The sequence below is a fragment of the Anopheles funestus genome, chromosome 3RL (genome assembly GCF_943734845.2).
Source record: "Anopheles funestus chromosome 3RL, idAnoFuneDA-416_04, whole genome shotgun sequence".
Taxonomy (NCBI): Eukaryota; Metazoa; Arthropoda; class Insecta; order Diptera; family Culicidae; genus Anopheles; species Anopheles funestus.
This window is the reverse complement of record NC_064599.1, coordinates 3039856-3053774: the sequence shown is the minus strand read 5'-3', so window position 1 is coordinate 3053774 and position 13919 is coordinate 3039856. Positions and strand designations below refer to the sequence as shown.

The window sequence follows — 13919 nt, the reverse complement described above, 5'->3', positions numbered from 1 at the left end:
CTGTTAGTTCCTTTTTTTGTTACGAATTATACTGTATAAAATGGTCTTATAGTTATTGTGATTCGTTTTTAGAAAATATCAAGCTCACGATCACTTTTAAACATTATAAAGGACACTACCATTAAGGAAAGAAAAATGACTCTTTCCCTAGATTTTGTATGCGGAATTACGTATCGTACGCAATTAACACCCATTTCCACCAGCTTCTCCTGTGTCCCTTCCTGTCCAAAAAGATACTCTGCTCCCATATCCGGTCATATCCATTCTTTTCAGTATTTCACAGTATCTTATCGCTAGTTTCGTGACAGGCAACAAGTCGACACGTTAATTTGAAATTAGTGGTGACACATGGTCCGCAGTGCAACGTGGCCACGAGTTTCATTGTCACGGGCAAACGACGATACCCAGTAACGTCATGCAAGCATTTTATGATTAATATTTCCTCCCACAAACCACCGCGTTGCAAATAAATGCGGCCACTATGGTGCAATTTTTATGCACTTTCTGTTGCGACGAACGTATGGTACCGTGGTCTCGAAGGCAGCATCTCAATGGGTCACGCACTGGATGGTCACATCCTAATGGCCTGTGCGAATTCTTTTAATGTCCACTGTAAAATCGAACGCATTTCAAGCTTTATTTGTGAAGATTTCACGCGCACCCCCCCCCCCCCCCCCCCCCCCCCCTATGCTAATGCTAATTTAATTGCTAATAAATGCTAATTTGAATTAGTTGACTTATCATAAATAAATGTGTTAGTAACTTTTTTCATATTGTTGAGATTAGATTTACTTTTGGAAATTTCATTCTAAATGACAAATATGTCTTCACATGTCTTATAAATAAAAGGATGTTTAACTGTTTTTCCAGCATTTCAAAGACAATACCTAGATATGGCAATGAATGAGCATACCACGTGTTGTTATGTAAAATGCACCTGCCAAAATTGAATTGAATTTTGAATTTTCAAATGTAACGATGAATAGTGAATTTTCAAATGAAAAGATCAAGTCGTTCACACCGAACGTAAATCGTACAACCAACCGCGATCCACAAGATAAATTTGTAATTCAAATAGTTAACTAGACATAAATCCTGTAATTCATAAGATATTGTAACGGCGCGTTTGAATTCAGCTGTCAGAATCGGTATTTTCACGGAGCGGATCGAAAACACTCCTTTGCCGGAACTGCTTGGACATGTCGTTCCGAGCTCGCGGGTACATCACTAAACTTCCGGCATCTCATTCTCGAGCTCTTACCGCGTTTCGTACCGTGCGAGAAAACTGGTGTAAGTAGTGTTTTTCAGCGAAAATAAACAAAGTTTTAACAGCGAAATGCACCTTGATGTTCATGGTCGTTTGATGCGTTCGTTCGGACAGTGGATCACATGCCCGTGGCTGGCTTAATATTCCATTTCTATCGTCGAATTATTGAATGCGGATCCGCCGTGCTGTGGTCTACCCGGTTGTGTCAGTGCGCCGGCTTCTCCGGCAATATTATGCGCTTACAAGGCAATCGCATTGCAAGTGTTGGATTAGATCATAGAAATGTAACTCTTTATGTCGATGAATGAGATGGAGAGCACCATTTGGAGGTTGTTTCGAAGAAATGTTGACATTAACCGAGCGATAGCAAAAACCGCAGCCACAGAGATTGTGCGTATGTGCGTGCGTCCGTGTGTGTAGTTTTCTCATGTGCGGTTTTCAGCGCTTTGCCAATGCGTTCTCATGTGCATGACAGTCATGTTTTAGGTTCTTTTATTTGACACAAGGGTTATTGCGCGGTGGATGCCGGAAGTGTTCTTTTCCCTTCGGATCGATCGAAGAAACATCATAGTAGCCTTTTGCTGCAAGCAAAGCGAAGTGGCCCAATTAATAAGTCCCCCTTTGCGTTCCTTTAGCTTGACCTTCACCTTTGAACATGCCGGAGCTGACTGAAATCACGGAAAGTGCGGCCGCCGCCTCAAGTGCGACCGGAACCACAGAAGCCAAGCTGGAAGATGCGCTCAGTGACACAGAGACCGAGGATTCAATCCCGGAGCTGGAGGATGCAGGTAAGATTCGTTTGTCCGAAGTCTAAAGCATGGTGGTGGTGCTCTGCAGACTGGCATCAATCAATCGTCTCCAGTGTGAGTGGAATTGAATCATGTTTTTCCTGTTTTACCTTTTCAGGCGCTGCTGCAACGACACAACTGTCCGCCGGTGAAATTCCAGACATCTCGAAAGCAAAACAGTCCCGGGGTGAAAAGAAAGCCCGCAAGATTATGTCCAAGCTTGGTTTGAAACCGGTCCAGGGCGTCAACCGAGTAACGATCCGGAAGTCCAAGAACATTCTGTTCGTGATAAACAACCCGGACGTGTACAAGAACCCGCACAGTGACACCTACATCATCTTCGGCGAGGCCAAGATCGAAGATCTCACCCAGCAGGCCCAGGTGGCTGCGGCCGAAAAGTTCAAGGCTCCCGAAGCGACTCCGGCCGCGGGCGAAGCGTCCAGCTCAACGAACGTTGTCACCCCGATCGCCGAAGAGGATGAGGAGGAAGTGGACGACACCGGCATTGACGATAAGGACATCGATCTGGTGATGTCCCAGGCCAATGTGAAACGTGCTAAGGCGATCCGCGCACTGAAAAACAATGACAATGATATCGTAAACGCGATCATGGAACTGACCATGTAATTGTTGCAGGTTGCGTTTACTGTACACAACACAACATCATTAAAAGCAACCTCCCCCCCATCAGATTGTCTCTGTTAGTGTTCACATCCTCCTCTTACCCTTCGAAGGCCATGCTGCGAAGCACGCTTTTATTCAAAGACGGGAAGCAAACAGATTGCTCCCCGAGGTTAACCGTATTGTTTCTTCGGTAGAAAGGATGTTTTTGATCAGAACTTGTGCCGGGAACGAATGTGGCGGTTTGCTGATTGCCTACGCGGTACAATGTATGCTTGTGCGTGCGTACTTGCGCGAGTAAAAGTTCGTGGTGGCGTGCGCACATTCGGTCGTAGCTGTGTTGGCGCGCTTGCTGCCCCTTCAAACCTTTAACATTACATTTAAACCGAAAACAAATGCTAAGTTTATATCGTAAACGGTAATAAAACACCTAAACCAACAAAAGAATTGCATAGGTATGCTAATTTTTCCCCCCATCCTTTTGAGGCAAGGAACTAGAGTCGCAGGGAGTAGCGACGAGTGTTGTATTCATTTTGGTCGCTGTTTTCTCCAGTTAATCTAGAAACTGCATTTCGAAACGGAATCGAATAGAGTGAGGGGCTTCTTTTTAATAGAGGGAATCTAACCAAATAGGTAGCCGAGCTAATCAAAGAATTGAGTTCGATTCGATAATAAAGATTGCCTATAAGCGAATGTCAAGCTTGTTTAATGTTTTCCACTGAAAGATATAAAACCTAACATAGATTAAGAATAGATTAATGAAAAGGAAAAGAAGTTAAAACAATCAATTTCCTATCACATTTCGGTTTGCGTGCAAGCAGAAACGGAAACCGATCTGTGTTTGAATTTTGGAGCGCAGCGTACTCTGTGAACATGCTCCGATGTTGCACACTGGTAAAGCAACATCCTGTGCGGACATTTTTAACAATTTTCTACATTCTACCATTTGATTTGTTTGATAAATCTAGGAGAACTATTTGTACATATACACTTTGATTAACATTTCTATACAAATGTACTATTTTACTGCATTTTTCATATTAAATAAAATGCAATACAAATTCAGCAACTGTCAACTGAATGTGCCACCATCCCACTGTGCGCAATATTTCAAACCAAACCATTTGTCATGGTCGGGAGGGAACGAAGCGCTGATAATTCGCGAACCGTGCCGGTTCTTTTGCCATCTATAAATATTTACCTCCCTCGGATGGAACACGAAGCAATAAGTGTCCTTCGCACCGTAGTGTTTACACACACCTGGCCGGTTTATCGATAAAGCAACACGTGTTCCAGCGCGGAAAACCCGGAAAACATGCTGTGAAAATCTGCAGCGCACAAGCAAACGTGGGAATCTTCCACTTCGGGTTTCATCAATGCATTGTACAGTCCCATTGCCGCTACGATAACCGACCGACCGAGGGAGCAATCGAACGAAGGAATCCAGCAACAACATCTTCTTATCGCCCTCAGAAAACCGGTGGGAAAGCCAGCTTCATTCAGGGCTTGTGTGCTTACGTCGAATATCCTTATCAGTAGCGAGACGCGTGTGCAAGCAAACGGTCGCCGTGCTGAGAGAAACCCGTATCCGCGACGTGTGTGTATCTTTCTGTTCTACTGCCGCCGTTGTTGTGCCCTGCTGTGTGGATGCACTTCTCGAACATTGTCGCTCGCCGGAGCAATGTAATCTGTTGCACAGTGCAAATTCAAGGTTAAAGGAAGACACCAAGTGTGTCCGTTACATCGGATATTGTTGAATGCGATCAACACTGGAACCAAGGACTTCCCACCGCGTATGCTTGATCGTGTTTTAGTGTGTATGCGTATTTGTTTGTTTTTAGGAGCGAATAAAAGTCTACTGAGACCCTAGCGATAGGAACGAAGAAAACACGGTCAAATCCAAATGTTCCACTTGAATCAACTTTTGCGGAATGTTTCAGGTGAGTTGCTTAAAAACCGGTTCGTGCTTTAGTGTCCTGTATTTTATTTAGGTGAGGTAAAGAAGTTTCATCGTGGCATGCTGCAAATCGAAATTGAATGTTACCAAGCAGCGGGCTGTTTCGTTTTCGTTTTTTTTCCTGTGCGCGAGCTACTATTCACATTAATCTAAACCACAATTAGCATTCGAAGAAAAGAATGTAACAAAAAAAAAGCACGCATTTGCATTTGAAAAAAACAAAACCCAACCTTCATCGCTTGACGTATGCGGATCTTAGCACACGATCTGGGTGAGAGACGAGAACGTCACCACCGTTGTGGCACAATCTTATCAATTTCGATTGTCGAGAATTGCGTGTGCTGCTGGGGCTGTGCGCTATCACATCGAACACACCCCAATGCCCAATTTGCCGAAGAAGAACAGCTCGGCGAAAAGAGAGAGAGTCCGTGTGATCCGCAGCTGACTTTTTTGTTGTGCTGCAACAGATTGGACGGTAGATATTTACCCCCCATCGAGTATACAGGGATGTACACATGCTCAACCCTCCCGTTGATCCCGTTCTTTCTTTCCAAGGCAATCTAGCAACCTTCGATCAGACATCGCACATCATTTATAAGATGCGTCATGTTTTGACGCAGCAGCAGCAGCAGCATGTGCCTTTTTTGTTTGGCTTCTTCTTCCGGTGATAGATAGGACGGAGTTGTTTATTGAATGTTATAAAAAAACCCGCAAACACATACGCATAATGTCAACCAATCAATCAATGGAAAGCATCGTGAGAGCGTGATCGGCTAGTTATCGATCGGTGGGGGCAGCAGGCAGTTTCAAATTTAATGGCGCCACTGATATAAGTAGTTCATCGCACTGAACTAAAGCTAATGGTTTTACGACGCATTCCCATTAGTGTAATGTTTTAATCTGATCAGTAGGCTTTTGCGAAGTGGCACTAAATTCTGCACAAATATCTCCACCAGACCGGGAAAGATGAGCGAGATAAGATATGAAGGGAGCAGACTGCCCAATGATGAACATAAATTTTCACGGTGTAATACGCTCCAAGTAGCCGGCGACGGTATTTGAGCAGGTGGAAAAAAACTTTGTTTTGCTCTCTATTTTTGGGTGTATTTGTGAAGAAACAGTAGATAAATTTGTATTATTTTATCTGTTGACGAACCTTCTCACACAACAGCACGCGGCGCGTATCGATCACGTTGCAGAACGTTTAAAACATTCGTCTAAATAACCGATTGTTTCACGCTGCTTTACATTTCAGGATTCAAACCCACACAGCATCTCCGGAATGTCTTGAAAGTGCAGCGCCATTTCGGTTGTAACGCACAGGACAAATTGCGCCGCGTGCTCATTGTGTCGAAATTGACGCGCCTAGAGTTCGAAAAGATTCGCGAGGAGCAGCTTAGCGATGAGTGTCTGGAGCAAAAGATTCGTGACCGTGGCACCGATTACGACGCCATCAAGTACTACCACCATCTGCACAAAGACGTCGAGCAGAAGGTGGTGCGCTCGTTTCAGCAGCGCGGCATCGAGGTGCAGGTAGTGAACCGCATCACGATACACAAGGACGCACTGCAGTGGGCCGATTTGATCGTACCGGTCGGTGGCGATGGTACGTTTCTGCTCGCTGCCGGCCGGGCAAGCCCATTCTTCTTGTCCAACGGGAAGAAAACGCCCGTCGTTGGGTTTAACTCGGATCCGCGCCGTTCGGAAGGACGGTTAATGCTTCCGAAACAGTACTCGGTGCAGGTTGATGAAGCGATCCGGCGTATCATAGCGAAAGACTTCCGGTGGATGCATCGGTCACGGATCCGTACCACACTGGTAGGAGCGGCCACAACCGAGCGCCCGTCACCGATGGATTTGCACGAGTTCCACACGCAACCGGTCGAACATAAGGAGGTGATGTCTACGGCACCAAATGGCAAAAGTCGTATCCTGCCCTATCTTGCACTTAACGAGGTAAAGCCGCCGCATGTGTTTCCTCAGCCATTCAACCGTGCTAACGTACAAACCCCTTCATTTCCGTAGGTTTTCATAGGAGAAATGCTTTCCGCACGCGTGTCCCATCTGCATCTGCGCATCGACAATTCGGAAGTTACAACCAAAACGAAAAGTTCCGGTCTGTGCGTAAGTACCGGGACCGGTTCAACGTCGTGGCTCACCAGTATGAACCGCCTGTCGACGAACAACGTAAAAGATCTGCTGAACATTGTACGGAGGCGGACTGGGGCGGGCGCCCTGGACACCATCGATCCCGAGTCCGTGTCTCAGGAGTATAACGATAATCTAGTGTTTGCGTCCGACGATCCACGGCTGTGTTATTCGATACGTGAGCAAATCTGTGTCGGTGTGTGGCCAAACCCGAAAGGTTTAGAATCGCGCGGGTTTGCCAAAGAAATATTCGTCAAATCGCGCTGTGTCGATGCAAGTAAGTGATCGTTTTAATGCAAAGAGAGAGTTTCAGTTATTTCGCACCCGGACTGACATTGAATGTTTGTTCTTTTCTGCCCCATTCGTTCAGGTCTCGTGATAGATGGTAGTATTGCTTACAACTTTAACGATGGTGCCCGTGCCTTGCTGGAAGTGTATCCGGAAGATTCACTACTGACGATCGATATGGATGACTGAGAGAGAAGGAAGGAGAGTGAAATATCGAAACCGACGAGGATACGATCCGATCTATTTACCTGTTTTTTCCTATTTGTACGATGCTTTACTCACTATTCGAAGCATTTCCGATCACTTGTAAAAGTGGCCCTACGCCGCCTTCCTATTGCCAGCGATGAAAGGAAAAACGAAAGAGCTTATTAAGCCATCTCGACCTTTTTCTCAAAAATGTCTGGAAAAAAGCCTTATTTTTGTGTGTAAGTTATTGCAATTACTGCACTCTACTGATTGGTGCAGACGGTGCATTTATTTATCGATCCCCTTTTCCAACGTTAGCGTACGTATTACTGTAAGTAGAAAGTTGTAATAAATTTGGTATCATTTTTTCTTTGTTTTATACATGTAAATAACGTCATCTTTGTGTGTGTCTTTCTCTTCCTCGACCAACGTTTACGTCCGTTGGAAAGGCTCTCTGCTCTGGACACTCACCCACAATTAGACAGTTCCGCGTTTTTGGCTGTTAATCCCCTTTGCGAATGGGTTCACCTTACTGCTATTTCCCTATTTGTACGCATCATTCCCCGCCGAATGGTGCGAATGTTAGTATGGATTGTATAGTTATTTTGTGTCACCCTTGTTCAATTCCATTAACCACCCGGTATCAGTGCATCTTCCGCATCAATCGAACCAGTGCCTAGAACCCTCGACCAACAGGCTATTACTATAAATATTATTGATATTTGGTTGTTTTGGAAGCAGCAAAACTGGTATGCCTTTCTTTCTAACCTACCCGAACGAACGATCGTACCCTGATCGCATGTAAAATCTTTCTCCTTCGATAGATCTGCAGCGAGATTAAACGGTCATGATAATTCCGTCCGTAGTTAAGTGTGTGTGTGTGTGTTTTTGAGATCAATACGTAATTAAGACTCGTTCAACGGTACGAGTAAGTTGGCGCGTGCTAGGAAGTACTCTTAATTATTAGATTAAGCTTAACAGATAGATCTGCTGTAACATTCGGAACGGGTTCAAACATTATGGAGGGTTAATCATTGTAACTTAACCGGTTCTTATTTGTATAGTTATAAGTATTGGTGGAGTATTCGATCACAAACTGCAAAACTGGTTTGCACTCGATTTTTAAGCAAAAGCAAATTACATATATAATATCTCACACAAAACACACATACTTGTTTACGCACGATTCAACAATGGATATTAACCCGGGACAAACTTACTTCAATTCCCATTCTGCCATATGAAACCACTGCAAACGGCAATAACATGGAGCGAGTTACGAGAGATTCTTTAGGTGGTGTTGTTGCTAACAAAACGGCGTCACACCGTTCAATGGCGTTCAGTTGATCAAACACAACCGACAGCCAGTAATGATGGCAGTTTTCAGTAAACTGCTTATTTCTTTACGTCTTTCAGCATTGTCGCTTGGCCGTAATGTTGAATATTAATATCACAGGGTGATTGCATCCACGGCTCACCATCCGCCTGCATCGGAAGCGTTCGTTTGAGTACAATCTAGGAGGAAATAGGAAAGAAAATGTCTTATTTCATGCCATCAATCATCGCTATCGCTTCGTTCCCGCACACTTACTCGCACACTTTTTGCCTGTCCCAGGCGAACCGGTTTGCTGAGGCCAACCTGCAGTTGGGCAATGTGGAAGGATGAAACCACACCGAACACCTCCAAAATGCCATCGGAAATACTGTGAATTTCCTTCATTATACTGTGGGTGGGTGAATTCTTGCTCATCTCTGAAAATGAACGATCGTTTTAATGGCCAGATATGAGGGATCCATTTTGTTTATATCAAACATACCCCACAGCTTCACACCGGCACCCCAGGAATCGATGTTAAGGACGACGACGGATTGCAGCGAGGGTAAATCGATACGCACACCGTCCAGATACAGATCGAGATGCTTTTCCAGCTCCACGCAATCCTGCTGCACTACTTGCTGCGTTCCGAAGCAAAGATACAGAAGCTAAAAACAACAATCTGATTAGATCCTTTTTTTACAACTTGACCGCACCTTCACGCTTACCTTGTTCACAAACCGACTGCTGAAAACGTAGAACGAACTTTCCCGAGCCTTGTGAAAATTCAGTGTCACCAGTGCATCCACCCCGACACTGAGATAGTTGTACATGTAGAAGTGGCGTGACTGGCTAAACCCGGGCACATGAAACCTGGCCAAGCTGGAATGTGTATTGATTTCCGCCAACCAGCGATCCAGCTGTACCGTTTCGGCTTGAGCGATACGAGTCAGGTAGTCGATCGGATCGAACTCGTCCGGTCCTTCCGCACCCCATCCAAGCACACGGGACAAATCATTGCCGGTACCGAGCGGCAGTATGGCCACCTCTGGATGTGGTTCCACCTTCATCTGCAAAATGGTGTTCAACACCCAGCCTACTGTACCGTCACCACCGGCAACCAGTATACGACAACGGGTCGGTGCAGCATGAATAGCCCACTGCAATGCCTCGTGCGGTCCATGCTGACCCAGCTCGAACACCTGCAGCGGATGAAGGATGCCACGCATCAGTGCCACCACTTGGTCGGCTCCACTGCTGCCGGATTTCGAATTAGCTAAAAGTGAAAACGAAAGAAACACAAGTAGGTAACAATCACGTTTGCTTGTCATGCCATGGCAACGCTTACCGACAACGATCAGCGGACGCCAATTAGCCTTCCACTCGGGTGGGATAATTCCCGTCAGATGAACCTTCTGAGCGACCTTACTACGCGCGGCGAGTATACATTTCGGCGGGAAAATCATTTCCTTGAACGGTCCAAAGTCACACAACGTAGAGGAAACTTCGCTAAAACACTTGTCATGTGCCATCCGCTGACACCAGGCACATCGCTGTCCGAACAGACCGAGCTCGCTCGTCTGGTCGATGTCCTCCTTACACACGCAACATTCCGACCCGAGCGGCAAATTACCCTGCACCCACAGATGTCGGCTGGTGGAACCATCGTCTGCCCGCGTACGTATGCGTAGCTGCTTGCAAGGGAACTTTTCATCCGCCTTTCGGACGCACCCGTTGTCCGAGCAAACGCCACAACTTTCACAAAAGTGTCCATTCGAGGACATCGATGTATCACAGACGGAACACACGCAGCTTCGCGACAGAAGTTTCACCGATTTCCACGCATGCCGTCGACAGTTGTCCGGTATGTAAACGACATCCTCCTTCAGGAAGTACCGTCCAGCGAGCCACATCAAACCGAGCCCGAGCAGTACGGACACAAACAGCGTAAAGCTGAAATCGAGCATTACGCCACTATTATGCGAAAAAGGACGAAACGAAAAGCGCATCAAGTGGACGTTTCGCGGTCACCTGGACCGTGAGACCGTCCCTCCTCTTCCGAATGCTAGGAGACCGAATCGTTACTGCGATTCTTTCTATTCTATGACTATTGCGACCTATCTCACTGGAATGTGAATGGATGGGTACTGTTTGCTGCACACCTTCTGGTCACTTTCACCGATACGTAAATGCTGCTGGCACCACCTCTTCGTTTGACTGGTGGTTTTGTGTGGCAGTAACTCTAGTAGCTAAGGTAGCTGCGCTGCAGATCCAAAAGCGGATGATAAGCATCGAACAACAAAATGACGCCAGCGACCGTACCGAACCCGTATAGAACAGTAAACACTTAGTCTTTTTTATATGTTTTAATACTGACACACTTAGCCTGCGTGAGTGCAACGGCGTAGAAAATGCAGTTCAGCTTTCGCTTGTGCTGGAACGAACCGTTGATGTATGTAAACAAAACCAGGTGTGCACAATGGAACGTCCGTATGGACATCGCACTGACGTTTCATTATTTGAATGTTTATGAAATTTTATAATTTACGCATTATTTACAGTGAAGAATAAATTATACTTATTTATCAGTTTACTAATGATTTTAAATTTGACATTATTTGTGCATAAATAGAAGTAGTTTAATAACAAACTTTATATAACGAGTCTTTTTATACATGAAAAAAATCAGAACTGTTGGGGGTTGACTACCCCTGCTTAGAACAGTTTCAACATTAAGCGCCTTGTACACATTTACAAAACCAAATAGAACATTTAATAGAATTCTGATTTACTATTAAAAATTTTCAGAATCATATAAAATCATGAGAAAAAAACTTCAAATTTAGAACTTTATAATAATATTGAAGTTAACGAATGTTCAACGTATTATCACTGTGTCATCGTCAAAGTATTCCAGATCCCTTAAGCAGCTCTTAATCAGAGGACAGGAAACTTTCACACGACAGGACCGTGTACCAAAAACCCATCCTAAACGTTGCTCCGTAGTAAAGACTGACTATCTAACTGCATGCTAAAAAAGTCTAGTAAACCAGAAATGGAAGGGCATAACCTTACAGGTAGTTAAGCCAAGAAGAGAAATCGGTTCTATTTACCGGACAATGCACCTTGGCTCATCTACGTATTAAGAAAAATTCATCTCCAGCTCTATCGGTTCATGAAGATTCTTCCAACTTCCATCGATCAGGCTATGGGCTCGCTTGAACGCCTTTTAGCGCTTCCGATCGCTGACCCGAAGCATGATGACCCCAGCATAATCTCATATCTGTTCACTAATTCACGTGGAAAACACTGCCTTAGCCGATGTGCTCCACCATTCGTAGTACTGTTCAGGCTCATTATCATTATTAATTCGCAGAATGAGCATTGAAAAACCAAAAACATTAGTCGCATTTGAACAAGAAGAAGAAGAAACAAAAAATCATCAATATTGAGGTCATTAACATTCAAAGCGTTGATCGGTCGGTACCACCCAATTTGAGCCCAGGTCAAGAGGCTAACGTAATCAATCAGGCTAAAGCTCGAAAAAAAGACAATCACGTTTCTACTCAACCGTACAAAGTGACGCTTGGCGCGAAGAAAGACACTGTGTACAGCGCTGATAGCCGCAAAACGTTGTCTTTTATGCTGTCCAACACTCATCAGCAGCCAGCGATTGCGGATGCGTAATTCATCTTTTAAAAGAGCGCACTGACACACAGCGTACGTTGTGTCCGCGGCTCATAATTCGACAGTCGACATCCCTCTGATAAGATATAAATGGTCGAATCCGATCCGGTCCGATGGCGCGATGTTAATTTTTGCAATTTAAAACCACACAACGGCGGCCTGTATGGATTTTTTGTTACGTCCAAAGCGACCTCCGGTGAACTATGGTGACCAAAGCAACCTTGGCTTTTTGGCTTTTGCGGAGCTTTATTCTGGGTCGGAGGAAGAAAGTCGAGCCCGAATTGAGGTCACCGGAAGTGGTGCTTGCGTCAGTAACGTTTCGGGGTCCGGCTTGGGTTTTGCAAGAGAAGATTCTTTAGAATTCTAGCAGCGATTTTACAGCTACAAGAACTACTAACCATGCTGTCGAATGTTCACTCCACACGATCACGTGCATACGGAAAGATCGAAGAGCCAGAGAAAACGTGCCCATTGAATGGTGGCGAACATTGAAACAGGGCATAAACTTTATTGCTTTATCTGACACAGCTGGCTAACGAATTTCGGCCATTTGATTCGGCTACCTGTCGGCAGAAACGTGATTATCGGCCGAACATACTCGAAAGGGCAATCTCTGGCAGTTGGTTGATGTGGCGCCACCGGTCACTCGCCGGCGTATCATTCTAGCTGACCGGTATCAACACCCATTGCCCCGACAATCAGTAACATGGCCTGGGGCCTCGGATGGGCTCGTCCCGTCCCATGGTAACCGAGATGGCCATACACACTTTCACACTTTGATAAGATTCACGTGCCACGCACACGAAGCCTTGACTCACCCCAGTACACACCGATTGTGAAGGAAGTTTTCGATAGAAGAGGGAGTAGGTACGACGTTTTTCGGGACCAAGTGGAAGGAAAGCAATCGTAAATGAAGTAACGAGAACAAATGGTTAATGCTCACCTATTTTAAACCTCCCCCCGCTGTAAAAGGCTTTTATTTCGATGCAGAAGTGCTGGTTCGCGGCAAGCACAGAGATATCTCTGTGGTTGCGCGGAGTTATACGCTCATTAGCATAAGACAATGTTCATACGCAAGAATCCCACGTCAAACATTGTTGCGCCAAAGGGAAGAAGGGGGAGACCAAATTATACTTTCAAAGCTTAAGGCTTGCCCCGAATGACGCTAAAGACATTTCCAAGCTGTACTCAGTGTTCGTGTCTCCAATTCATAATATTATTCTTTAAAATGAAACAAAAAAAAATGAGAAACGTGGGCTGATGATGATGCATCCACATGGCAGTATCAAATGTTTTGGCGTGCTTATAAATAATGGATCGCCTGGTTTTGTTGTTTTATTAAAAAAATGGTTCATATTTAACATTTACTAAACTGCTTATAGAGCGAAGCTCAAATGATAATTCTCCTTTGAAACGAGTTAGCTGTAAACAATAAAGCTATTCTTGTAACGAATAACGAATTCTTTTTGGAGATTAACACCGCGGAGTTAAAGATAAACCGTTGCGTTGTGCGTAATAAAAATGAAAAACGCCCGAAAGGTATGCAATACGCAAGGCAGGATACAAATTCATAGTAACATTACGCAATCGAAGCAACAGTTGAAAATCGTTTTTTTTTGTTTTTGTATTATCTCACCACAACAAAAAAATCTTCGACAGCTC

The 13919-nt window shown here is 44.9% G+C and overlaps 3 protein-coding genes across 3 annotated transcripts; 2 read left to right on the top strand and 1 right to left on the bottom strand.

Moving 5' to 3' along the window:
* Nucleotides 1-1211: 1211 nt before the first annotated feature.
* LOC125771196 (nascent polypeptide-associated complex subunit alpha) lies at nucleotides 1212-3123 on the top strand. The gene is made up of 3 exons (XM_049441588.1): nucleotides 1212-1290; nucleotides 1903-2055; nucleotides 2174-3123. Exons 2-3 carry the CDS (start codon nucleotides 1923-1925, stop codon nucleotides 2680-2682), a joined length of 642 nt encoding a protein of 213 aa, XP_049297545.1. The 5' UTR covers nucleotides 1212-1290; nucleotides 1903-1922; the 3' UTR covers nucleotides 2683-3123.
* A 670-nt stretch (nucleotides 3124-3793) lies between these two features.
* On the top strand, nucleotides 3794-7647 carry LOC125771169 (NAD kinase 2, mitochondrial). The gene is made up of 4 exons (XM_049441559.1): nucleotides 3794-4616; nucleotides 5889-6589; nucleotides 6659-7058; nucleotides 7152-7647. The coding sequence occupies exons 1-4, from the start codon at nucleotides 4580-4582 to the stop codon at nucleotides 7256-7258; spliced, it is 1245 nt and encodes a 414-aa protein (XP_049297516.1). The 5' UTR covers nucleotides 3794-4579; the 3' UTR covers nucleotides 7259-7647.
* A 493-nt stretch (nucleotides 7648-8140) lies between these two features.
* LOC125771152 (diacylglycerol kinase epsilon) lies at nucleotides 8141-11125 on the bottom strand. The gene is made up of 5 exons (XM_049441530.1): nucleotides 9919-11125; nucleotides 9299-9846; nucleotides 9073-9238; nucleotides 8847-9007; nucleotides 8141-8770 (listed from the first exon to the last, which is right to left on the bottom strand). The coding sequence occupies exons 1-5, from the start codon at nucleotides 10577-10579 to the stop codon at nucleotides 8651-8653; spliced, it is 1656 nt and encodes a 551-aa protein (XP_049297487.1). The 5' UTR covers nucleotides 10580-11125; the 3' UTR covers nucleotides 8141-8650.
* Between the last annotated feature and the right edge of the window lie 2794 nt (nucleotides 11126-13919).

Excerpts from the sequence above, each read along its gene's own strand:
- LOC125771169 (XM_049441559.1), top strand. The coding sequence starts at position 4,580 with ATGTTCCACTTGAATCAACTTTTGCGGAATGTTTCAG. Across the intron at positions 6,590-6,658 it reads CCTATCTTGCACTTAACGAG|GTTTTCATAGGAGAAATGCT; the intron begins GTAAAGCCGCCG and ends TCATTTCCGTAG. Across the intron at positions 7,059-7,151 it reads ATCGCGCTGTGTCGATGCAA|GTCTCGTGATAGATGGTAGT; the intron begins GTAAGTGATCGT and ends CCATTCGTTCAG.
- LOC125771196 (XM_049441588.1), top strand. The coding sequence starts at position 1,923 with ATGCCGGAGCTGACTGAAATCACGGAAAGTGCGGCCGCCGCCTCAAGT. Across the intron at positions 2,056-2,173 it reads CCCGGAGCTGGAGGATGCAG|GCGCTGCTGCAACGACACAA; the intron begins GTAAGATTCGTT and ends TTACCTTTTCAG.
- LOC125771152 (XM_049441530.1), bottom strand. The coding sequence starts at position 10,579 with ATGCGCTTTTCGTTTCGTCCTTTTTCGCATAATAGTGGCGTAATGCTC. Across the intron at positions 9,847-9,918 it reads GCGTCCGCTGATCGTTGTCG|CTAATTCGAAATCCGGCAGC; the intron begins GTAAGCGTTGCC and ends TTTCACTTTTAG. Across the intron at positions 9,239-9,298 it reads GCAGTCGGTTTGTGAACAAG|CTTCTGTATCTTTGCTTCGG; the intron begins GTAAGCGTGAAG and ends TGTTGTTTTTAG.